The sequence below is a fragment of the Aythya fuligula genome, chromosome 11, assembly GCF_009819795.1.
Source record: "Aythya fuligula isolate bAytFul2 chromosome 11, bAytFul2.pri, whole genome shotgun sequence".
Classification (NCBI taxonomy): domain Eukaryota; kingdom Metazoa; phylum Chordata; class Aves; order Anseriformes; family Anatidae; genus Aythya; species Aythya fuligula.
This window is the reverse complement of record NC_045569.1, coordinates 19,211,694-19,236,422: the sequence shown is the minus strand read 5'-3', so window position 1 is coordinate 19,236,422 and position 24,729 is coordinate 19,211,694. Positions and strand designations below refer to the sequence as shown.

The 24,729-nt window shown below is 41.0% G+C and overlaps 2 protein-coding genes across 8 annotated transcripts in view; one reads left to right on the top strand and one right to left on the bottom strand.

The window, feature by feature from the left end:
* The window catches only part of DENND4A (DENN domain containing 4A), a 49,725-nt gene extending 44,931 nt beyond the window's left edge, over positions 1 to 4,794 (top strand). For 6 of the 7 annotated variants that reach the window (XM_032194934.1, XM_032194929.1, XM_032194928.1 and 3 more), the window contains 6 exons: positions 97 to 351; positions 854 to 971; positions 1,173 to 1,199; positions 1,699 to 1,861; positions 3,036 to 3,100; positions 3,380 to 4,794. In XM_032194934.1, the coding sequence (XP_032050825.1) occupies positions 97 to 351; positions 854 to 971; positions 1,173 to 1,199; positions 1,699 to 1,861; positions 3,036 to 3,100; positions 3,380 to 3,516 (765 nt within the window). In that variant the 3' untranslated portion in view covers positions 3,517 to 4,794. The remainder of the gene's footprint in view (positions 1 to 96; positions 352 to 853; positions 972 to 1,172; positions 1,200 to 1,698; positions 1,862 to 3,035; positions 3,101 to 3,379) is intronic. The other variant, XM_032194935.1, reaches the window with a different exon arrangement.
* A 3,613-nt stretch (positions 4,795 to 8,407) lies between these two features.
* On the bottom strand, positions 8,408 to 21,492 carry SLC24A1 (solute carrier family 24 member 1). Its single transcript, XM_032195162.1, has 9 exons — positions 20,569 to 21,492; positions 19,516 to 19,578; positions 18,869 to 18,977; positions 13,221 to 13,307; positions 11,661 to 11,764; positions 10,815 to 11,015; positions 10,332 to 10,421; positions 9,308 to 9,474; positions 8,408 to 8,657 (listed from the first exon to the last, which is right to left on the bottom strand). The coding sequence occupies exons 1-9, from the start codon at positions 21,490 to 21,492 to the stop codon at positions 8,408 to 8,410; spliced, it is 1,995 nt and encodes a 664-aa protein (XP_032051053.1).
* Positions 21,493 to 24,729: the final 3,237 nt, after the last annotated feature.

Below are 24,729 nucleotides of genomic sequence, written 5' to 3'. Positions count from 1 at the left end.
TGCTTTTAGATGTTGGTATCTCCCAAAAAGCATTCATAAGATGTTATAAAGATAGTTATATTCCAATTAATAGCATTTTTATTTTTTTTATCATAGGATCCCTTGGGCTTAGAATGGCGCTTACCTAGTCCTGATCCTATAACGGTTCCTTACCTCAGTCCTCTAGTGGTATGGAAAGAGCTTGAGAGCTTACTTGAAAATGAAGGAGATCATGCAATAACAGTGGCGGACTTTGTAGACCATCATCCTATTGTATTCTGGAATTTGGTGTGGTATTTCAGACGCTTGGACTTGCCTAGCAACTTACCAGGATTAATTCTTTCTTCTGAGCACTGTAATAAAAACTCAAAGGTATGGAATCAGATAAGAAATTATTAGTTATTTCAATAACTCTCAGGAATGTGTCATACAATGTATTGGGCCCAGTCCTGAACTGATTAAAAAAAAAAAAGTGTCAACTGCAGGGAAATAGTGTAAATCTAGAATCTGGGCTCAGCAGTACTTGTGTGGGGTAAGTGTTTAGCTCTTACTAGTCACACTGTGGTTTGTGTCTTCAGTTACAAAGGCAGTAAGTTTCTGATTGGTTTTATTGCCGCTTGATGGCAAGTTGAGCAGTAGGAGGAGGAGAAGGAGGTTATGATTTTAGAAGTGTAGGAGGATGCACAAAATACTTGCTACATGTCACTGACATTCTGTTCAGTTTTGGCTTTCTCTGTGAACAACCTGGTTTTCCAGCAGTTTAACATTAAAAGCTTTTTACTATGTGACCTGTAGATTTGAAGATATATTTTAAATATGAAAGTTTTCATTACTTTGTAATAAAATACCTTTATGTATGCATTTTCCTGTTCAGATTCCACGAAACTGTATGTCAGAGGACAGTAAATATGTTCTTATTCAGATGCTATGGGACAATATGAAATTGCATCAGGATCCAAGGCAGCCTCTGTATATTTTGTGGAATGCTCAGAGTAAGCTTTGTTTCTTGTGGTTTCCTTTTTTGGTACAGTTTTTTATTGTTGTTTTAGATTGTTTTTCTGTGTTAGAAGAACTTTGAGCAACTTAATTTGAGCAACTGAAGAATGTGTTTTGGAAAAATATTATTTTTTTGTGTGGATAGATCACACAAGATACATGACTGAATTTTGATCATACTACTTTTTGTCTTGCAGGTCAAAATCGCACTCTTTTGTTTGAGAGTGAGTGTTAAGTTTGGTGTTGCTATTGTGACATGTTTTGGGAGGGAGGGTGGCTGTATGCTTAGCAGTAAAGTGCTTGAGCAACTTTAGTTTTCCAGCATATCTGTTTCAAATCATTGACCAGTATTTCCAATGGCTTTTTCATCATTGTGAAGGGGCGAATAAGAGGGAATATGTTTGTGATGTACTGAACTTACATTGACAATTTATCCATTTAGCTTGTTTTCTTATTTTTGGAGTCTGCTTACTGAGAATTTTGTTGCCACTGTTAGATCATATGCCTGGAAATACGCCTCATGACCCATTACAGCTGTTCAGTTTTCTCCTATATGCTTTTTGTTTCTTTACATTGGTATTATTTTGGTTGGATGTTTATTGTTCTTTGCTCACTACATATATGCCATTTTTCACAGTTTTGTAGCATCCCACTTTGTTAACAACTTTTTACATGTTATTCAAAGAATGTCTTTATTCTTACAGCTTTTCTTATGTTTTTCAGCCCAGAAGTACCCAATGGTCCATTTATTGCAAAAAGATGATGATTCTTTTAATCAGGAAATCCTGAAAAGTATGGTAAAAAGTATTAAGATGAATGATGTGTATGGACCAATGAGCCAAATATTGGAAAGACTGAACAAATGGCCACATGTTAAAAGACAGAGGTAATAATACAAACATGCCAATCTAGAGCAAGCTTGAACAGCAATAAGGCTATTGTAATACGAATAATATTTTCATAGTGTTTTTTAACAGAAAGATTCATTTTTCCAGCAGCGTTCTTAAGCTTATCACTCAGTCGGGTAAATATTTTTCTTATTTTTTTTTCCTCTTCATGCTACAGCCACCTCTGAATGATGGCAAATCAAGTATGGAGTGTGTATATGTGTATTTTGCTACTAAATATAACATACTTATAGATTATAGCACAAACTTAAAAAACAAAAGCAAGAAAAAACCCACATCCCTTATTCCTAGTGTGTATTCAGGGAGTAAGAGGTGTTAAGTTTGCAGTAACAAAAAAGAAGGGAAGCTAAGAAGAGAGGCTAAGTCCTGTATTATTTAGCAAATTATTTTCATTAGCAGTGGAGTTGGTCAGAATTATTTTCTATTAACATCTTTCCTGCCTGGATTTAATTTTTACTTATTGTAGGGTATATAGCAGCCTTTTCAACAGCTGGAGCTTTGCCAAGATGTTTATTTGGTTGTATGCCCTCTTCATGATAATGTAGAAATGCAGAAAAGCAGACCCTTTACCTGTTTGTTACATTTGGTGGAATTTCCACACAGATAAGCTACTTGTTGACCTAGGGGAGAGAATGTAATTAAATAGCTTTGTTCCTTTATGAAACCAGGATAAGAATTGCCAAATGTGTATATATAATTATATATAATATTAAAGAAAGGCTTATGATAGCATTCCAATTCTGTCCTCTTTTCTTGAGAGGAGAGACTAATGAGTAGAGTGAATGGCAGGAGAAGTTGAATGCTTCCTTCTTAAGTTGGTGTTCTTTCAGTTGCGGGTTGAATCACTGGCATGTTGAGTGCTTTAAGTGCATGCTTCACTATGGGTCCTGTTATAATATCCACTGGTGTGGTGGAAGTTGTCTCAAGGACCTATCATAAGTGATATCCATATCTCAGAAGTCCAGAGCATTCTCCAGAGGTCAAAGCTGACAACATTTTAGAGGTGATGATAGGGAATTATGTTGAAGGTGCCATTTCTTATCTTTAAGTGATTCAGTCTCTTCTTAAGAGTAGTTGTGTTTTTTTTTTGTTGTTTTGTTTTGTGGTATTTAGCTTATAAATTGATGTTTGTTTTTTTTTCTACAATTTCAGGAGCCTTTATAGAGAAATATTATTTCTTTCACTTGTTGCCCTAGGAAGAGATAACATAGATATAGGTAAGTCTTATTACCTGTGTTTATATGAATAATTTATGAATGTATGCAAACTATCTCCAGACCACCACCAACCTCCCCCCCCCCCCCCCCCAAAAAAAAAAAAATCTATAGTTGTGTGTGTAATTCTACTGTATGTGTTGAATAAAATGGCTTCACGCTGTGTTGTGGTGTTTTTTTTTTTGTTTTTTTTTTTTACCGCTGGTAAGCGTATTAGCTATTGTTATATCGAGGTCATTGTTTCAAGCATGGTACATAAGGGTTGTTTTTCTATTTCTACAGATGCTTTTGACAGAGAATACAAAATGGCCTATGATCGTCTCACAGCTAATCAAGTGAAGAATACTCATAATTGTGATAGACCACCAAGTACTGGAGTGATGGAATGCAGAAAGATTTTTGGAGAACCATATCTTTAAATATACCTAGATAAAGAGGGGATATCTATGGTGTATACCTGTGTAAAATAACCACTTCAGTCACAAGGAACATCTCAGTCTTCAGTGTTCAAGAACGTATGTACGAGTGTACCGTGGTAGACGGCCTTGGAAAAATTGGGCCTATCTACAGTTGTGGAAATGGACAGAGTGAAACATGGGCCAAATATTATTTCCCTGTCCTTTGCCTGTAGTGCAAACCAATGTATAGAAAGGAAGATTCTAAACAAAATGAGTTTTCTAACTTGGGACAACATAATACAGTTCCCTTATTTAAAAATAAAAAAAAAATAAAATAAAAATGATAAAACAGGTGGACAGAAACAATGCACTGAAACTAACATGAGCAAAGCAAATTTTTCGAAATCTATTGTTTACATAGAATATTCATGATGTTATGAAGAGCATACAAAGTTGTATTATACATATTTTAAATTGTTTATAGTAAGTTGATATTTTTTTATTTTTTTTAAATTACTGGAGTGAATTTTAAATGGACTTGCTGAATAAGCAATACAGTGCTTATTTGTTTTGCAGGACACTGCTATGTATAGTAACTTGTCCAGTTACTTTTGAAGACTGATTTTTTTTTTTTAAAGCAGAACAGAAAATGTAAACCTTCACCTAGACAGTACTCTAGATACAGGATTTCTGTCATGCACACATGGAAAACGTGTTACCACAGCAATCAGCAGGAAGGAATGGTGAATTTCTGTAGAACTCTACTAACAACACACTGATATCTCTGTAAAACAATTCTGTAGGAATATCTTTCTCTCCTGTTTCCCTCGCTCCCCAGTAAAGAGAGAGTCTGTAGCATATTGAAGAGTCCTACAGATGATTTTATGGCATCAGTACATCTCAGCAGTTGATATTTGCTAACGTGACCTCATTACAGACATAATACAAAGCAAATAACAGCATGCAAGAAGTTCTTCATAAAAATGCAGTGTTCAGAGTCTTGGTGGATGTGTTTGAAACACACTAAATATGGCGCATATATAATGCTAATCCAAAGCTTTTAACTACAGTAGATAAAGCAACCTTGCTACAGGGAATATATAGGGAATGTAACTTATTGTGGCATATTGTGAATAGTTAAATGTACTTGGAATGTCTAGTCTTTCTTTCACAGGCAAAACTTTTTCTTTTCTGTGAAGAATAATGCTATGTCAGTCCTTGTGGTGGAGTCATGGCTTTTTGAATTATGTTTTCTTGTTCTAGAGATTTCAAAAAAAAAAAAAAAAAAGTGTTCTCCATCACATAGCAACTTCACACCAGAAGGCAGGCTTACAGAGAAAATATCAGAAGTCTTGTATGGAGGTGGGAAAAGAGCCACTGAATTGTACAAAATGCCCTAAACAAATTAAGCTAGACTTTAACAAATACCTTTATTTTTTTCTTTAATGATTCTCCAGTTGTAATTTCTTTTAGTTGTTGTTGTAATACATGTAATTCTAAATATTCATCTGTTCCTGTAGGTCTTGTATCTTGGTCTGCTTACCAGCAGGTATTTTTTTAAATATCTTTAGTTTGCAAGCGTGATAATACAGCAATATTTAGGTAGCCTGAAAGGACGTAAACTTTAAAGCTCACATTTACTTTACTAAATGAAATAGTGAGCCTCTTGAGCAGCACTACTTCTCATTTAAGCCTCTATGATGGTCTATGTAACTTCTTCCCAGTCCACTCTAAAGTAGTAAGAAGCTGCTGCCCTAAGGAGAACAGACTTAAAATTTGTAGAGCTGCAGGTAATTGCATCTTGAAGTAAATGCAGTCTTGCTGGATACAACTTTTGTTGGGTATTGAATGCCTCTTCTCTAGCCTGCTGCTAATTACGTAGCTGAGTTTTTGGTTGTTTTTTTTTTTTTTGAAGTTTCCCCCACTCTGAGGTGGAGCTGGCAATGTTACACTTACCAACGTTTTTCACGTTTAATTTATTTTAACAATTTGTGATGCTCTCGTTTGTACTGCCACACTTGTAAAGTATTCCTCATGCATGAGCTATACCTACTTTTTCACCTGGGTACATTGTTCACTGTCAGTGTAGGGTGAACACGTACCCACTTCATTCTTCCAAGGTATTGTGAAAAATACCAGATTATTTTTTAACATTCACTGTAAATACCTTAGTGTGCATGTACGCTCTGCTCTGTACAGTATCTACACTGTATTTACCAAGTAAAAGCTGCATACAGTAATTGCTGTGTATATAAACTCATCCCTATTTGTGCTGTGTACAGTGTAGTGCTCCCAGCTCTCTGCAGTTTTGTTTCCCACATCATTTACCACTTGGGGCAGCCGCTGTTTTATAGCACCTTCAAGCCATGAAGGAAGGCAAATGCTTTTTCCAGAGCTGCTGTGGTGTGTTAGAGGTACTGAGCTATGAAGCAAGCTTCACACACTCTATTTTAGTCTGACAGAAGCAACTGAGCCTTGTCTCTAACCGCCTCTCGTTTACTAGGACATTACACTGTAACTGTGTGCTAGCACAAGAATAGATGCAACACTTGTAATTTGGCCCGCTTCCACCATTCTAGTCCCGACTTAGCTGTAAGTACTTCCAACTGTCTTCGTATTTATAATGCCAAGTTTGCCACTTCATTCAGATATCAACAGTCCTGTCAGTATTATCAGAAGAGTATATGCTGTATCATGGAAAGGATTTGTGTACACATCATTAAGATAAACAATCTCGCATCCTCAGAGTTGCACTCCTGAAGCATTGCTGATGTTCATTTGGGTGTGCTTTTAAATTAGTATCATGTAGTAGTTCATCGAGTGAAATCATTATACTTAATGAATTGTTTTATAAAGTCTGTTGCAAGTCAGTCCACTGTACAAATATTATAAAAGATGTAGTTGGAATAGTTGTTATACTTTAAGTGGGAAATTTTCCTCATTCATATCACGATGTTCAAAATGTAGGTCCTGGGTGGATAATTTTTAAGCATCATACAGTTCAATGTTGAAACAGTTTTCAAATCTCACTGTCCTTTATTAGTAAAGCGATTTGAGTATATTTTCCAGTACCGCAAAGATGGATAAATATTTGAGACATATTTTCAATTTAAAATTTTGTATGAACTGAATTTTCTCCTTTTGTGTACTAAATAATGCTTCTGTCAAAAACCTTAAAGGTTATACATTTGCAGTGCAATATATATTTTGCTTTACTTATGGTTCCACTGGAATAATTATTGGAGATGAAATAATGAAATGTGAATAGAAATCGTGCTGTTTCTCTGACACTGCTATTTCCCATTTTGAGGTTTGCTGTTGGTACAGTTACAGCCTGATGGATTAGATTTCCACTGACTAGTTAAGCGATTTGTACCCCCAAGAAAAAGGCAATTCCTGCACGTAAAATCTTTGTATAACAAATGGGAGATGCAAATAGTAATAATAGAGAAGGGTATTTCTGGAAATTATCTCATTGCAATTTAAAAATGGTACTTTGTTAGTCTGCAAGCAGCACTTTTTAAATGAATGGTTGTAGATTTGTAAATATGTAATGTTTAAATTTTATTTACCAAAAATACAGTATGTTGGATGTTTGCTTTGGTTTGTAGTTCCTTTAAAATATGCAAGTCAGTGTTCACAATGTTAAATTTTTTTTTGTCTCATCCAAAAAAGTTTTACAGTGAGTCAATAAAAAGCTTAAAATCCTTCTGGTTATTTTCATTAACACTTTATTAGCTGGATTAGAGTGACAGGAATGTCTGCAGCTCAACTACATTGTATGCTCACAAGAGACGTCGTTAACAGTAAACCTTTCAGGTTTGTTGATAGTTGATGCTAGTGGCATTTTTCATAGTGGTTAGATAGAAGACAGCACTAACAACAAGAGTTAGTGCTGGGAACAAGGATCTGTAAACTTCAGAGATCAGTGTCAGGATGAAAACAGAACTCAACTCTTTCAGCTTCCTCTTGTTGTAGTATGTCTGATTCCTGGTTTTAGCTTCTACTAGCAGTAATGTGATATTCTAACCCAGATCTGTTTGGTCTCTTTAACGTAAGATGTCAATTCATATAATATCACTCTGTTGGTAGCACTTACCGTAACTTTTAGGGGATTGTATTGCATCTGATCACAATTTAAAAGAAGCCATATGGATAGCTTCCATGGTTGCTGTGCAATTCTCGAATCCTATGTTCTTCTGCATGCTTTTCTTTGTACACTTTTTGTATATTCTGTGTACAGTTTCTTGGACATGGGTGAAGAATATTGATTATAGATGCTTTATAGTGGCTTTCACCTGAAAGGATGAAAACTGCCTCCGTGTAGGGAAGTCATGGCAAACTAGCTACAACACAAACCTCTGGAACTGGTGTGCTCATTGCTTTAATGCAATATGAGGGATTTCATTTCTGAGATGCAGAACGTGTGTCTACACAGGGCTTCTGAGCAATGTAGTTCTGTAAGGGCAAACCATAAAGGTCTGACTCTCTTCCCATTAAGTAAAAGATCATTGATTTTGAGTTTAAGCAGCTCATTAGATAAAAGTGTGATTCTGAAAATATCATTTTAATGAGTAAACATTCTATGCTGAAAATCAGTTCCATTACCTTAAGGGGGTTCAGCCACACCCAAAACCTGATGCATCAATATCATAACAGCCTTTACAGGAGTGCCTAAACTTGTACATTATTTGGTACTGGTCATTTTATTACCTGGTCTTTTTCTAATACTAAAGAAAAACAATAGAGGCAGACAAACCAGACAAGATTTTTTTTTTTTAGTATGTTAAAGATATTTTAATCTCAGTAAATTTGTTATAATTCAGGTTGGTTTGATTCAGTAGAACAATAGCTACCTTGAACCCCTTTTGATTTTTAAATGTATGCTTACACACATTGGAGTGTCCAGATGTCATACAGATACTGGGCAGGATATTATCCTGTCTTCTAACATCACGCTGATGATTAAAAACACAAAGTAAAGAGCAAACATAGTGAGCCCGAGTATTTTGTTCATTTTCCACCTACACACAGCAATTGAGATGATCACAAATAGGAGCATCAGAAAAAGGAGAACAATTGCACAAAACAAACCATTGCTACTAACTGCAACTGGACCGAATCCGTTGAAGACTGAATAAAGAAACCAAGGAACTGGCAAACTGCAAGTAAAGGAAAAGTAATTGAAATAAGTGTTTGAAGATAGCTTGTTTTCTGCATTATAAATAAGCAATTTTTCTAAAGTTTTACAGGGGAAAAACAATGCATGATTGCATTTGGTATAACTCGGCATGAATCTGATGATGTTGGCATGGAAAAATTGCATTTGGATAATGCATACACTATCATAATGCAATCCAAGTATCTAAAAGGGTTTTTAAAATAATAACTGTGAACTTAGTGTCTCTGCGTGCTCTCATGAAAGAGTAAGTCCTGATGTGTTATTGATGGAAGATACAGGCACGGATCCAGTCTTGATGCTTTATTGATGAAAGGGGCACAGATACCGAGCCTTGATTGCATAGAAACTGAATGTCTCTGAGTGACTGGATGAGTATCCTGCCTGTAAATCTTTGACATTAGCCAAAGATCAGTTGTATTTTGTCCTGAAAGATCAGTAATTTGCTGATTCAGAGTTTGGTGAAAATGGTAGTGCTATTTCAAACTAAATAACATTATTTTAAGCTGTAGAACAATGACCTAAACTATCTGCAAATTTAATATTCACTCTGCAGCAAGTTACAAAAACCTATCTTTCCTGGCTTGGTTAGGTTTTCAAAAAGTAAAAATAAATACATGAACTAATACTCACCCAACAGTGATATCGAAGATATTGCTGCCTACAGAGCTGGAGACAGCCATGTCACCTAAGCCTTTCCGTGCGACAATGACACTGGTGATAAGGTCAGGGATTGATGTTCCTGCTGCCAGTATGGTTAACCCCATAATTTCCTCTGATATTCCAATTGTTTCACCAACCTAACAGGACAGTGACAGAGTACAGCTGTTAGTGTTGGAAGGCAGAATTTAATTGCTCTGTTCAGCCTTCTAGGTTTTGTGCCATATTTGAATTGAAATACTTCTCATCCCCTTAACCATGGTAATATTTTTCTGTTTTATAGGATAAAAAGTTAGATTTTATAATGCATGTTGATCTCTATTTTGCGCTATACTATAGATCACAGTGATCATCTGATCACACTGTTGCCAAGACTGAGGAAGTTGAAGTTAGTTACAGTGCAGCATGATCCTCTGTCCTAAACTTGCCTCTTCTGGATGTATTCTACCTTTCCTACTCCAAATTTAACATTGGTTATGTATGATCCGAGAGCTTTGGGAAATGATGGTCTTTGGATTTATGGGTTGATCAACTCTGCTTTGAATGTGCAATAGATCATTTAATACAAATTGAATCTACAAGATATAAAAATCTGTTTTCCAGAACAACAGGTGAATATTAAGGCAATAGGAGTTGAGATAACTTAACAGCCTTCAGAATCAGAAGCTGTATTACCCTAGAATTTTAATTAAGTAAGGGATAATTTTGTTCTGCACAAATGCATTCATCAAATAGGAAGTATTAAGATAAATCTTGGTGGCACTTTTCCTTTCACTGATGCACAAATTCCCTTGGAAGCTCTTGAAAAAGAACTGCCAAATCAAAAAGAATGAAACTGAAAATTCCCTTTTGGGTTTTGACAAATTTTCTACTGTTTTAATGGATGACTGCAGCCCTAATTCATCAGATAAAATGCCACAGTGACACACTGTTCCGTATCTTTCCATCTACTTGTTTTGAAATGGTCCTGTTTGCAGACAGAAAATAAACCCCTCACCTGATGAGCCCACCACACCATAAGGTAAGAGAATACTGCAATCCAGATGATGGATCCGAAAAACGTGATGACAAAGAATTTCTTTGAATCCTGTTAAAACCAAGTTTGAAAAGAAAAACACAGAGAAGTTTCAGAAAAGTTAACAATCCTCAATTAAAACTAATCACCTGAACTACTTCACTGCAATCAATTGTTTTAATGTGGACCCTCGTCTCTGTATTTGTTGTGTTGTTTTTTGTTTGTTTGTTTTTCTGTCAACTTGATTAGATGACTGATAGTTGCTAGTCACTTGTGGGTTATTAAATTAAGTATCTGGAACTCTGCTGTGCTGCATCCGGGGCTCCTGCCCCACCCTCTGCAGCATTAACAGCAATTCAAGTATACAAAGACTCTTGACAGAAAAATAGAACTGAGGGGTCCTTCTGAGAGGAAATCTATAGTTTGGTTAATGAATCCAGCAGCAGAAGTATGATAGACTCTTACCGGATTTCTAACATCAGGCATAGTGCTCCAGAGAGGGAAGACAATGGGAAAGAGGAAAAGGTAAATTGCTTGTTTTTTCCTAGTTTCTGGCCATTCGAGAGATAATGGCTCATCGTTTTCTTCATCGTCTGTGCTGTCGTCATCACTGTCATCCTCGCTCTCAGAGCTGCTGTCTTCTGAGTTATCGCTCTCTGAAGAGGGCTGTAGGTTGGGGGAAAAAAAAGCCAATATGCTTTCACACGACCAAGGAGCTGTGCAGCATTTATTCACCATAGCCTTGCCATGGCAGAGGTCATGTTTGTAACGTGGCTGATGGCAACCACAGCCCACATCTTGTTGTTGTGGGACAATATCCAGGTATAGCCTATCTTGGTGGAGATGCTTCTAGGTGATGAGAGGACTTGTGATTGTTAACTATTTTGTGTAAATCAACTAGAATGAACTTTCAGGCACAAGTGGAACATTTGCCGTCTGTCTTTGAAAACCTTTCCTCATCAGAACAGCCAAATTTCCTCAACTGAAAGGAAGAATTAGGGAAACGAAACACAAAGTCATGCTGATGTACACAATACAGGCAGTTATTGATCTTACCTTATCTTGGAGTAGCCCTCTGACCTCAGAGGAGTCAACTGAGGAGAAAATGCTATATACATGTAGGAGCAGTTGGTGTCATGTTTTAGACCTGATTTGTCTTTGGTCCTAAACTTAAATGTATAAACCAACTCCTCGCTAATTATGGGAAATGCATTGGTTTGTATTCCAAAAGCTCAAGAGAGAGAGAAAGAAAAGCGTCTACGTGAAGTTTGGTGTGGACCGAGCTATTATTGCCTGTGATCCTTCAAATACCTGCCCATCCTGTGGTGCGTCTGCCTTCTGTTTGTCTTTGCTGGGTTCAGAGTCACTGGCAGGAGTTACCTGAACGGTCTTCGGTGCCTGCTTGTCCTCTTCTGCTAAAGGTGACAAGAAGGAATAACGCTTTCAGTCATGGTAGTATCAGGTGATCACCTCCTGTGTCAGCAGGTGGGTTCATGTTTACTACAAAAATCTGTGGTATTTCATGTTCAACCTAGTCTGGTGGCTTATGCTTTCTGCTCTCTGTCTACTGTGAATTGTCATTTGTAAAAGCAGGGCAGAATCTGGCCAACCTGGTACAGAAAGTCATAGGAGCATCAATGTAGTGCTCTGAAACTACTGCATGAGGCACATGTATAACAACAAGGAAATGCTAATTATCTGATCTCCATCTGAACAGTGTTCCTTGGTTTCAGTCTGGATTCTAAAGACTATCAGAGCCATCCTTACAAGTCAGAAAGATGTAAAGCTTTGTTTCCCCTTTTCTCAGTTAGAGCATGGCGTTCTCTGGGGAACTGATGCTGTCTGATGCTTCTGAGAAACGACTGTTACGTGCTACCAGGCTTCAGTCCCTGATCACTTGGTACATATTCAAGTACCAATAGAAAAGTGCTGACACATACAAGGAAATAAATGCAACATCCTCTGTGCTGTTCCTCTCTTAACCTGCAAAGCCAAGAGGAATGCAGAAACCACAGAGAGCAGTACAGATACACAGATCACACACAGCAGAGGTGAGAGGGAGGGCCTGACTCTGACATGTGATCCAGTGGAGTTGATGCGGTGCTGAAAACTTGCACCAAGAATTTGTTTTGTTTCTTTTCTTGTTTGTTCTCGTTCACATGGGTGATGCCCAGTGTTGTTAGGTACACAGGTGACTCTTGTATTGCAGCAGTGAGCTTCTGGAGGTGGACCTCCCCCACAAAATTTTGGTTATTTTTCTAAATATCCATCCTCGTTAACAGTACAGATCCATATTGTAGCATAGGCCAGCTCTTGCCTAATCATCTCAAAAAGTGCTGTATCAGTAGTGAAATAGAAAAAAGGAAGAACTATCTGAAGTCAGGATGCACAGACCCTTAGAACTGCTTTAGGCAGTCAGCATGGTTTTTCTCTGTGGAAGAGTCTTCTGTGCCCTTCTGTGCTTTTCTGCAAGCGTGCCTTATTTCCAGGCTAGAATTAAAGTACTTTGTTTTAAAGAACACCTCATTTGCAGGGTCTACCAAAAATCAGCAGCACAGCAACACCCAAATGCTGTCTACAGTGGGCTGATTTCCCCTCTTCCACCCTTCTGGTTGCAGTTTACACTACATCCTCACAGTGTTTTTTGTTTGGAACCTATCTCCCTAGCCAGTCCTGTGGGGATGGCTTTTATTGTCCACTGTTAGTGTACATCAGTTGATTTCTGCTGCATTATTACAGCAGCCACCTGTGATCAGCAATAAAATCTGTCATACTGTAGCGTTTCTTTGCTGGCCGTTGGATGTTGAGATCTGGGAATGTGTGGGATTACAGTGCAATAAGGCAAGCAGCACTGACTTTTCTTGCACTCACCTTCTGATTTTGATCCTTGCCCAGCCAGAGAGTCCACCTTGGCCTTGGCTATGTTGCTCAGGATGTCAACCTTATCTTTAAATTTTGCTGTGAATGAGAAAGAGACATTTGTCAGCAGCTGACAACTACGCAAGCCCCTCTTTACCTGCCTCCCCATCGCCAACATACCCTTATTCTTGCCTTGTTCCTCATACATGGTTTGCAGTCAACATTGATTTTGAGTTACCTTTCTAGCTGTGCTCCTAAGGTTTTGGCCACTGCTAGTTGACTGTAACTGTTTTATTTAAATGCTTAGTACTACAGTAATTATGCCAGAGATTTGATATGTAACTAATACCCTTGTATTTAAAAGAGGATCTAGAGGGAAGATGAAATCCTTTTCAATTCAGTAATACAAGGGGATATCTGCACTTTTCAGGGAGCAAATGCAGAGGGAGCAGGAGGAACTTCAATGCAATATAATTTTGTTCCCAAAGGGCTGATGACTTTGTTCAGGCTAGATTATGTACAAGCTAAAAATGACACCTTCCTTCTGCCATGTGGCTTCTGAAGAGGCTTTGCTGTGCTGCTTGCAGCCCGGCAACCTGATGGTAAGGGAAAAGAAAACTCTTTTATGTTCCGGTTTTTGGGAAATGCCATTTCAAAGTATATGCAAATGACTCCCCTGTCAGAGAGACACTTGGAGCTTAACCTGAGCTCCTGGTATCCAGTTTCAATATGGCTCAGGCTGTCCTGCAAAGGATTACCCAGGAGATCATTTTCACCCGTGCAGTGTCCAGTCCTGTGTTTCTGGAACTGCTGAGGACTTCTTTTATTAAAAAGAATGCTCTGCTCAGCTGAGCTGCTTCGTTATTGTTTTGTAGAAAACTCTGAACCTGTGTTTCTCCATAGTTAGATGTTGCATTCAAATGTCTTAACTCCTACTCTCATTGAAAGTGAGCAAGTCATCAGCTCAGAGCAAAGCCTCACTTTGCTCTAAGCTTTATCCTCTGCTGAGCTGCCTACCCTGTGACTGAGCTGAGGGTCACAGAGTTTGTACATGGAGAGGCACAAGAAGTTATGCCTGGCTTGTGGGGGGGGGCTGCAAATTAACTCAGCGTGATAAAACTTTCAGAGGAAAATAATCTACTGTGCTGTTGACTGTGCAACCAGAATGTGTTGTTGTCATTTACCTCAAGGGCATGGCCCTGTCATTTTATTCACTGCCATGATACTGAGTTAATAGAAGTAGCAGGTCCAAGCCATGCAGGAAGATCTACGGTTCTGAACTGAAACTCATGAAAATCAGTGGATTTTGGACGTGTCCAGGATCTGTCATGGTCTCTGACATTGAGGCCTCTGGGGATGAGTCCTATTCCGGTGTGATTCCCTGACAGAAACACTTTTCACCAGCTTGGATTTCCAACAAAAATTGGAATGGTTGGAGAGGTAAAAGGATGAGCTCCTTTGAAAGGTTGGCTGGGACCAAGGAGCCCAACTCTCTGCTTCCATTTGCTATTGAAGCATAACAGAAGGAATATGAAGCATTTTGCTTCATTCTCACTCTCAGCTGCTGCTAAGCACAAGCTATGAGAGGCAACGAAGAGGTGACCTTCTGCTCCCAGTCTCCTCCAGCCACTGGAAAACACTCTTCCTCTGTTCAGCTTCTCCCAGAAGCTGTCACAAAAGCTTCTGTCAGCAGGGTCAGGGCAGTCAGGCCCAGTCTGAAAGCGATTACATAAATTCAAGCTCCTGGCTCCCTGCCCTCACCTGGGCCGCAGGCTGTGAGCACTGACCTGAGCGGAGCCTGTGAGCAGCATCCCTCTGTCAGGATAAACAGCTTAGGCCCAGGGCACTATCCAGTTCGAGTGAGATCAGCCTCATTTAAAAAGGTATTAATTCCTCTGACACACTTTCTGTGCAGGATGTACTGAGATTGGAGGAAGAGTTGGCTATAAGCTGGCCAGATCTGCAGGTCAGCATGGGGAGGAAGGATATCTGTCAGCTCAGCCCCTGCTAGCGCTGGGGATTAGCCCAGCTCTGCCGAGCAGGCAGCGTGCTCGCTGTTTCAGCAGCCAGGGACCTCAGCCTGCTGGTGCAGCCACAGGTCCTGTCATGGCCAAGCATTTTGAGGGCACTGCCAGTGTTCATGGTGCTGTGGTGTGTGTGCCAGGCTGCCCTCTCAATGACAGGGCAGTCCCCGGGTGTGATTTCCTCACCGGGGAGGTGCTGACTGGGTGCTATCAGCTTCCAGGAGCTGGTGTACAGGGAGATCTCTCTTCAAGCTCCATCAGGTTCATGCTGTGTGCTTCAAAGTCCGCTCAGCTGCTGCACTGGTGGGTCTCCAGCTGCCTTTTGGTGCTGCTTTTTAAGTATTTGTTCTGCTGGTAACCGTGCCACCTGGTCCGAGAGCCTGTCACACAAGGCATGCCTACATCCAGGAGCCCTGAGATGGCCTCCAGGCAGGTTTCTGCCCTATGGATTGCCAGCCTGTACTTGGGGTTGCAGCTGCACTTCTGCCTTGAATTTGGCTCTTGTATTTAATTCTTTGGCTCTAATGTTTAATCCAACAGAACTAACTTACACCATGGATGATGGGGAGGACTTTTTATTTAAAATTTGGCACGAATCTGGTGCAGGTAACCTAAAAGTGCAGGTAAAAAAATATTTTTAATCTCATGATTTTTTTTGGCCCTTTCTATCATGTTTCTCTCCCTTAAAACAAGTGATTGAATGCTAAAGAAACAAGAAAAAACTGTAGCTGCCTTCAGTTTTTGAGCTCAACACTGCCTGCTGCTTTATTCTAGTCGAATTTCCCAAACTATTAGCTCTTTAAGTGAGACATACTGAGAGTTAGGCAGTTCTAACAACACTGCTGCTGAATCCTTTGCCTTCATCCAAAAGTAAAAGCAGGTTTCTGTTGTCATCTCTGTTTGACTGTAGTGTGTAAAGGACAATCTGATAGTAAGTCTGGAGGTTTGGAAATGAGAGGGTCCCTCCGTGTTTCGAAAATCCTTGTTCCCTTTTGTTCCTCAACAGTTCCCTCTGGTGTCTAGCCAGGAGATCTTGAAAAGAACTCAAGCTCTGCTTCTACACACTTTCAGAGAACGTAGGGAAAAGACCAAAGTTGCTAGAAATTACTAATTTTAAAAGTGGTACTTTTAAAATATAAACTTCTGTCAAAAATATAGTTCAGAATGCAATGTAAATGTTAAAACTTCTAAAGCAAAACAAAAAAATCCTTTTCTCTGTAGGCAGAGAAAAGGACTTAAATAATGATCTTTTCCTAATACAAAAAGAAATAACAAACATTCTGAACTTAATCCATTGTTCAATTGAGAAATTCTGTTCCACAAGGGGTTTTGCATTAGGAACACTGAAAAAAAGTTTGTATCCTTTGCCTCTGGAAGTTGTTTTTGGAGGCCCAGTGCTGTCAGTTTAACACTTTTTAATTCTTGCTGCTCTGAGACAGCTTCTGTGCTGCCCAAGTAAAATGCAACAGCAGCATAAGGAAGGAAGCCCTAGAGAGATCCTACCTGCAGTAGGTTAAGGTAGGAACTGCTGAGAAATAGTCAGCAACCTTTTTGTTTTGTGGAGTGTTCTTTACCACAGCCTCTAAGTGCTGATGCTACAGGCTTTGGCAAGAATGAACAAGGACCCTTGAGGACAGATAGATGGCTTTGGGATCATCTTTTATACTGGAACCTAATTACAGAAATGTGTCTGGTACAGACTGTTCCGTACGTGCTGCAAAGAGAGGAACTTTATGGGTGATCAATGGGAACCAGGCACCCAGCTGTCCTGAGGGCACCGAAGGGCTGCAGTAATATTAACACAAAGGCTGTGCTCGCAGTCATGAAACACCTTGGCAGGGTCAAATCCTTTTCAGAATCACCCTGGGGGAGTCGCTTCATCTTTTTGGCAAAGGCTGAAGGCACTTAGGTGGCTCAGTTTATTCAGAAATGATTCTTTTTCTCTGGATTATCTTTTCTTTAGGTATGAATTTACCAGAGCAAGGAGTGTCTCCTACAAGATACATAGTACCTGGGACACTGGCCCCTTGATTCTGAGAGCTGTGCTGTTGTAATATCAGTAACTTTCTTTATCATTACCTTTTCTTTATCATTACCTTTTCTGTTTCAGCAGTGTTGAGTGGAACAGGTATGCACCTGGGGCAGAGGTTAACTTGGTGGCATTATAATAGCAGAGTCTAAGGAAAAACAGCCTTTTGGAGGGACTGCAGCCCATCCTCGCTGCTCTGATGAGAGTTGCTGAGGTACATAAGGTCACGCTACCATCTAGTGGCTGCAGCACATAGAGACAGTAACTCAAGGTCTGCCTGGCTGAAATGAGAGGGGAAGTTTTCTTTCAGAGGGAAAATCCAAACCACCCCCCAGTCCCAGTTATTCAATCTTCACAAGTCACGGCACTGCAGCCGTTGAAAAGCCTGGCTTTTCGATGAAAATCTGGCTGGGGCAGTGCTGTAGCACTTTCCTTGTCCTGGGCTAGCACTTTTGGGTCCCTGCAACTCCTGCTGAGGTCCAAGGGTTTCACTGAGCTGACACCAGCCTCAGTCAGAAAGCCAAGTGTGTGCAGGCCTGAGGCTGCACAAACGCATGTAGAGGTGCAGGAAAGTTAAGGTGTTGGCGGGTCTCTGAGTAGCAGCAGTCCCTCAGGTCTAGCACTTTCTGATGCTAAATCAAATGGCATGTCCTCTCATAGGTTTTTGGTTTTATCCCTGTGCTGTTCCCTCCACCTTTTGCAGGGAGCAGAATGGGGGGGGCAGTACAGCAAACCCTGATGAGTCTGGCTCTTGTTAGGCTATGATTAGTAATTTTATAGGTGCCTTCACTAAAATCTGTCAAAACGGACACTTTTCTTTCTTGTTGTCCTTATAAAGCCTCCTTTGTTCCCTCTGTCAGTTCATGCTGCTGCGATTTTGATCTGGAGAGTCCTTTTTGTAACCTCACTGATAGACATGAGAGACATTTATCTGCTTAGCTTCAATCTCTCTTTGAATGGACAGCAGATAATCTCTTTAGAACAAGTAGGGCAAGGGAGGGGAGGGACAAGGCATATGCTGAGCTAGGAAAGAAAACCTAAAAAATGCCTTTTTTTTAACATTCTTTAGCATTTCTTGGAAAATGAACCCTCACCCTGCGTTTGGATTAAAATTGATACAAGGCAGCATGTTTAAGATTTGTGTAGCAAGACTCTGAGTATGTCTGGAGATGTGGCTCCTCTGCACCCTGGGCAATTTAAAAGGTGTCTCTTAGTCCTGAGCTTATCAGCTCTTGGGTCGTGGGCAGTTGGCCCATTGCCTGCAAAGTGCTGTGGGTAGAATCATAGAATGGTTTGGGTTAGAAAGGACCTTAAAGATCATCTAGTTCCATCCTTCAAGGGCAGGGAAACCTTTCTCTTCACCTTTGGTCAAACACTGGAACAGGCTTCCTAGAGAGGTGGTTGACACCCCCTGCCTGTTCTAGAGACATGACTGCTTGGGGTGTACGGCAAATATGATGAGACAAAAATTACAGGCCTAGCCTTCAGTTATTTCACTGTTTTATGCTTAGTGGTGCTTCTACCAGCAAAAGACATGCCCCCAGGTTAAACTGCTCTGTGATCAGGGCTGCAAAATGAAGTCCCTCGGGTGTGGAGCACGCACTCACCTCCTGCCAGGGGGTCCAGGGTGTGGATCATGAGTTGGAAGATGGTGCTGCGCATTTGAGAGTTGTGCAGGGAGGCTGAGCTGCTGCCTCGCTGTAAGGCAGACCCAGGCTACGGAAAGGTACAACGCAGCAGTCAGTAGCAGTTTCCTCCTCAAAACATCTTAACTCTTGGCTTTGCTCTGTGCAGGGGATGCATTTATGCAGAGGCTGATCTCCCAACCCTAGGAACAGTAGGAACCCTTCAGTACTTGCTGTGGGAGAGGACAGATGCTACCAGCCTCTGCTCTGGGAGCCCAGGAGGAAAATCAGCCACAAAACCAGGTCAGAAAAGTTATGCTCTGATTTCCTCTATGCCTGTTTTACCCTGTTTAAAGTGTAGAACTAATAGCACTCTGCTAGTCAAATCCACTTGGGCAACCTGAGATGTCTCTTTTTTTTTTTTTTTTTTAATTCCTTTGAGGACACAACTCAGCCAGGTGTTCTCTTAATTAATTAAGCTGAGAATGCAGTGCCAAATGTGGCTGGTTCTTTGCATGAAGTGGGATCTGGTCCAGGTTTTTTTGATACAGAAAGTGACACCTTTATTCACAACATGGGGAGGGGCTCAAAATATGGCTTCCTTTCCCAGCTAAGTTACCTAGACCTACCTGCAGCTTCTTCACATCTGCTGGCTTCTTTGTTCCATCGTCTGCAACTGCCCCACTGCTTTTCTGCATGCAAACAAGAAGAGAAAGGACTGAATGCCGTTACTGCTTCACCTGCAGGAATCTAATCTAATTCACCTTACAGGATCTAATGGCAGTTCTTCAGGCCAGTGTCTGTGAGAAAGTGGAGACCCTCACAGCCACTAAGGGAGGCAGGATTCTGCCTACAGCTCCTTGGTGAGGATGCGGAGATGGTCCCAAAAGGCCTCTACCTTCTGATTCCTGGAGATGTACACAGCCCAAGACTTCATCCCCAAACACCTATATCCTGACTCATTTTCCAGCTGAGGCAGACTGAAGGTGCAAAGGGATGCCTTTTTCCTGTGATCAGCATTACCTTCCGTGTAAGTAATTAATTTTTCCCAAGGGCTAGCCCCAGCAGCTCCATGTCATGGTATTCTATGCTACTGTGAATTCTCTGTAAGCTTAAATTACAAGAGTTTGTTTCCTTGAGTCTGAAGGGCTGGTAATTCGTGGTAATCTGTGATACACGTGTGTATGGCTGCAGTATTTTGCATGTGCATCCCACTGGGATGTAACACATGAGCTCTCAGGACTCCCAGCCACGAACCCTGGCCAAAAGCCAGATCAGGAGGAGGAAAGAAAGGCACTTTCCCTGTTCTGCATGCCTTCAGCTATCCTCACCACTCTCCATTCCATTCCTTTAATTATGTGAAGGGAGTGTCAAGACCAGAAGGGACAAAACAGAACAGGCTTGAGCGCCATCACTGAGGCATGCATCTGCCTGGTGAACCATGCCAATGCCAGAGGACAGTGTGAAATCTGCTCCACAGCTGGCAGTAGCACCAGTCAAGAGGACAAAGATGCAGTAGAAGTAGGAGCAGGGGGAATGGACAGAGGAGAAGTGTACAGGCAGACTCAAGGGAGTCTGTTCTGTTTGAGTATGCACTTTGTCAAGGAGATGCAGATTTTCATTGTGTTTTATGACAGAATGAATTATTTCCAACTTGCCCTTTGAACAGTAAGGACACCAACCTTCCGCATATGCTCTGCTGATGCTGCCTGCACAGCACTTAGCTTCTTGTTCAGCTCCTGCTTCACCCATTGTTCTAGGTACACGTTGTATTTCATAGTGAACACATATGTGGCATAGGCAGTCAGTAAAAGGAGGCTTTCCCACCAATCAATGACACTGTCTAGGAAAAACAGGATGAGCATCATTAAGTCTACAATGTAGAATGAGATGTCTCTAAATAAAGGCCACCATGTCAGGTGTAGTATCTCCCTTGAGAAGAGGGCACAGGTGCCAATGACAAAGAGGATATTAAACACCGCTGAGCCCACAATGGTACCGATGCCCACATTGCTGTGTGAGATGAAGACACCTATGAGGGAGGTGAAGAGTTCTGGTGCTGATCCACCTGCTGCCATGAAGGTGGCTCCAGCCACATCTTCAGAGATCTGCAACTTGTCTGTGATCACTCCCAAAGCAGGGACAAAATACTCATCACACACTATGGCCAAGGCCACAAATACATACATCATGCCAAAGATGTGAAGTACAACCCACCCTTGCCTGCGTTCTTCCACACTGAATAGGTCCTGGGGATATTCTCCTTTGGACTCGTATGCTGGCTTTTCATCCGGGTAGCTTTCACTGGCATTTTCTCGCTGTGGTGTTGTTCCCACTGATGTAGTGGTGGGCACAGTTGGCTCAGCATCCACATATACACAGTGCCTTATTTTGGGTGCTGCTGTGACATTGCCTGTTGTGACAGTTTTGTTGCTGGAGAGGTCCCTGGAGGTCACTTTCACGGGGTCCTTGGGTTGGGGTGCTGTGTGCAGTGCTGGAAGGGCAGAGGGGCTGAACTGGAGCTGGTAGACAGAGAGGAGCAACACTATGGCAAGCAAGAAAAAGATTCGGTTCCGTTGTAGCCGCCTTCTCCGTGGTAAATGCATTTCCTAAAGGTTCAAAAATCAGGTCTGTGTCCAGAAGCCACTGAAGACTTCTCTTGATCAGCAACTTGCGCTTATATCCACCATTGGAGCTGCTAACTGATCTTAGGCATCAGGAGTGAAACTGCATGACACAAAGTGCAGAATCCTGCAAAAGAAGGCCTAGTGTGAAAAAGAAAGTAGTGCAACCTCCTACCATATGGGTAACATTCATTCAGTGAGTGCTTTTCTATGTTTCAATAAATACAAATGGACCTAAACAGGTAAAGTCAGATCTAAATTCAAGTTTCTACCTTTATATTTTTTTTACTGCTGGAGGCTATGCTGATTAATAATCATAGGTCTAGCTTAATAAAGACAGGAATTGTCTGAGATGGTCCAATCTGAGCTGAATTCTGATCCACTCAATGCTCACATCGAGGAGCTATTAAGGTTTGTGTTTTCACTGGAGTCCATTAGTTATTTTGCAATATTAATAATCGGGCCAGCATTCTGCAGGAGGGAGGATATGGCTTCTATCAAGGAGCCTCCTAGCACTCTAAACTGCTAGAAAAGAAGCTCTGAAGAAAAACACATGCTGTTAAAACCTCCCTTGAAACAGACCAGTTATTCACTTAGGTAACCTCAACAGGTGTATGAAAACTGTTTGATAGTTCCCAACTATGCTGCTCTGTGGCTCTCCAGCCTTGACTCCCACAGAATACAAGCCAAGCAAATGGTGAGCTTTTACTTCTAGTTTGAGAAAAGCAAAAGGAAGGCTCAGTTCTAGTAACACTTGGGGTGCTGAGCTTCCATTTGTTTCTATGACTACATCTTTTCCAGCCGTTCTGTAGAAGACAGAGCTGGCAAAGTAGAACTGTAATCATACCTTTTATTAGGGGATAATTAGCATATCTTGCATAATTATTTGAGCAGCATTTTGAAAGAGACACAAATGATAAATGCTAGAGCAACAGAGCTTACATCTGTGACAGTACGGAGACAGTGACTAGGGGCTGGACAGAATTTACCCTTCAGCACTGCTTGGATGTTTTACCTTAGAATATCACTCTTCATGGATTCTCTCTCTTTTTTTTTTCTCTATTCTTGAGCTGGATGTGAATCACAGTTTTGTAAGCCATTCTCAGATAAGCTCTTCATGCAAGTTAGCACACTTACCCTCTTGCATAACACCCAGTGAAGTAATCAGCCTAAATTTCTTGCAAGACAGGCATTATTATCTTCTTTTAAATAGTTGGGAGGATCACTAAGGCAACAGTAATAGAGGGTCATGGGAGTACCTAGATAAATAGATGGTATAAGCTTTGCTTTTGATATGCAAAAAGTACATGAACATGCATATGGCAGAACTGAATAATGCAATACCACAAATTGCACATTAACAGAGAATAACCCTTGCTAATAAAAATGAAAACGTGAAAAGAAAGACACACAGGGAGCAGAAGACATGTGAACACATCCCCCTATTTAAATGCTCAGTTTTACTCCTCTCAGGAATAAGCTGCTTAAATAGACCTTTTGCAAGAACTATAACCAAAGCTAGGATGAACTGTTACGAGCTCTCCAGCCTTTCAGCAATACCTGACCATCAGCCCCTTTGTTTCCTCTAGTTTTGTAACTTCAGCACTTCTTTTCCAGAGAATATTGTGTCTTACAAGTCAGCTCCTGATCAGTCCCTTTCTCACTGGCTGGACTGTCTCAGTCAAAAGAGATTTCAAGCAATCATACGAACTTCCACAGCTTACCTTACAAAGATGCTGTCCAAAAGGATGGGGAATACCAGCGGTTGAACGTAGTGCTGGAAATTTCTTTGATACTTAACAGCCGTTTGGGAGATGCTGGTGCAGGGAGAGGCAGATGAAAATGATCCCATTTTCACTATGCCTCTGCAACAGAGTTCTAATACAAGAGAGGGTCAGTTGTGAAGGACATATTACTGAAGGAATAGCCAATCCAGTTTAATACCTGCAACCCTAAGAAGATTATACAGTATTGTATAGATTTGGGTCTATCTCTGAAGCCAATACCTTTGTCTGCTACTACAGATTATTCTCAGTATGAGGGCAGGAGATAATTTCCATTAAAAACTACAATATAAAAGCACCAACTCTGAGACACCTACCATCAGCTACGGAAGAGCTGTCAACTACTGGGGTAAATCACCTTGCTTCTCCGTGTGGTGCAGCAGTCACTTCAACTCACTTCAACAGAAGAACAAGAAGATTCTGAATTGATAACTTTAAAACAAACTTGTCTGAATGGAAGTGGTACACCCAAGCTTTGCAGCCGAGCTCACAGACACCCCTCATGCTCACCCCCATGTTTACTGAGGTGGGAGAAGGAGGTCCCTCAGCCAACTGGGATGCTTTTTTGTAACCTTTTTTCTATATACAGCTGTCTTTGTTGATTGTTGCAGTACTTTTCCAGAGTACTGGCATTAAATTAGATTGCTTCAGCTTTACTGATAACACTGTTTTTCCAGTTGTGTAAGATGCAGGTGAGAACGATGCAGGTCAGCCACTTTACGCATATCAGAAATCAGGCAACTTACTGGGCTCCTGGTGACCACTTTTCTATGGCTATTACTTTTCCCATGGTTATTTGCTCCTCTTATGCACTTCTGTGAGGAAGAATTAATGTTTATTGGAAAATTCTTGAGTTTTTCCCTTTCTCAAATAGCCTCTCTGTCCTCTTGGGTTTTGCCAATGCTCATGGACCTTCCCCAGACAGCAGCAAAAAAAAACTCTTGGCCAGTTTTTCTGTTTGTTTGTTTGTTTTGATACGAGTGTGCTTCCACACAGAAGGGGAGCCCAAGTTCTTCCTCATACCAAGCTGCAAAAAGCTCAACCAGGCACCAAGGCCTTATATTCCGTACCTCAAACACCTCACACTTTGCCCTACGCACTGAACTAATTCGCCTGTTTTCTGAGAGGGGCTGGTAGCATTTTAAACAACACTTCGTGCTCTGCACCGCAGAAATACCCCACAGCTGCAGGTTATGGGACGAAAGCAACATTTTGAGGGGTTTTGAGGTCCCGCGCTCAGCATGTGGAGAGGTGGGGTGGGGGCTGAGACCCCACCGGGCGCTGCCGGGCCCAGTGCGGCCGCTTGTGTGGGGGCTGTGGGGCCGATATCTGTAGGGAGCGGGACTGGGGGATGGCCCCGGTACCGACCCCGGTAGCAGCCCCGTCCTTTCCGATAACCCTGGCCCAGCCCGGCCCCTTCCAGCCGCGGCCGCAT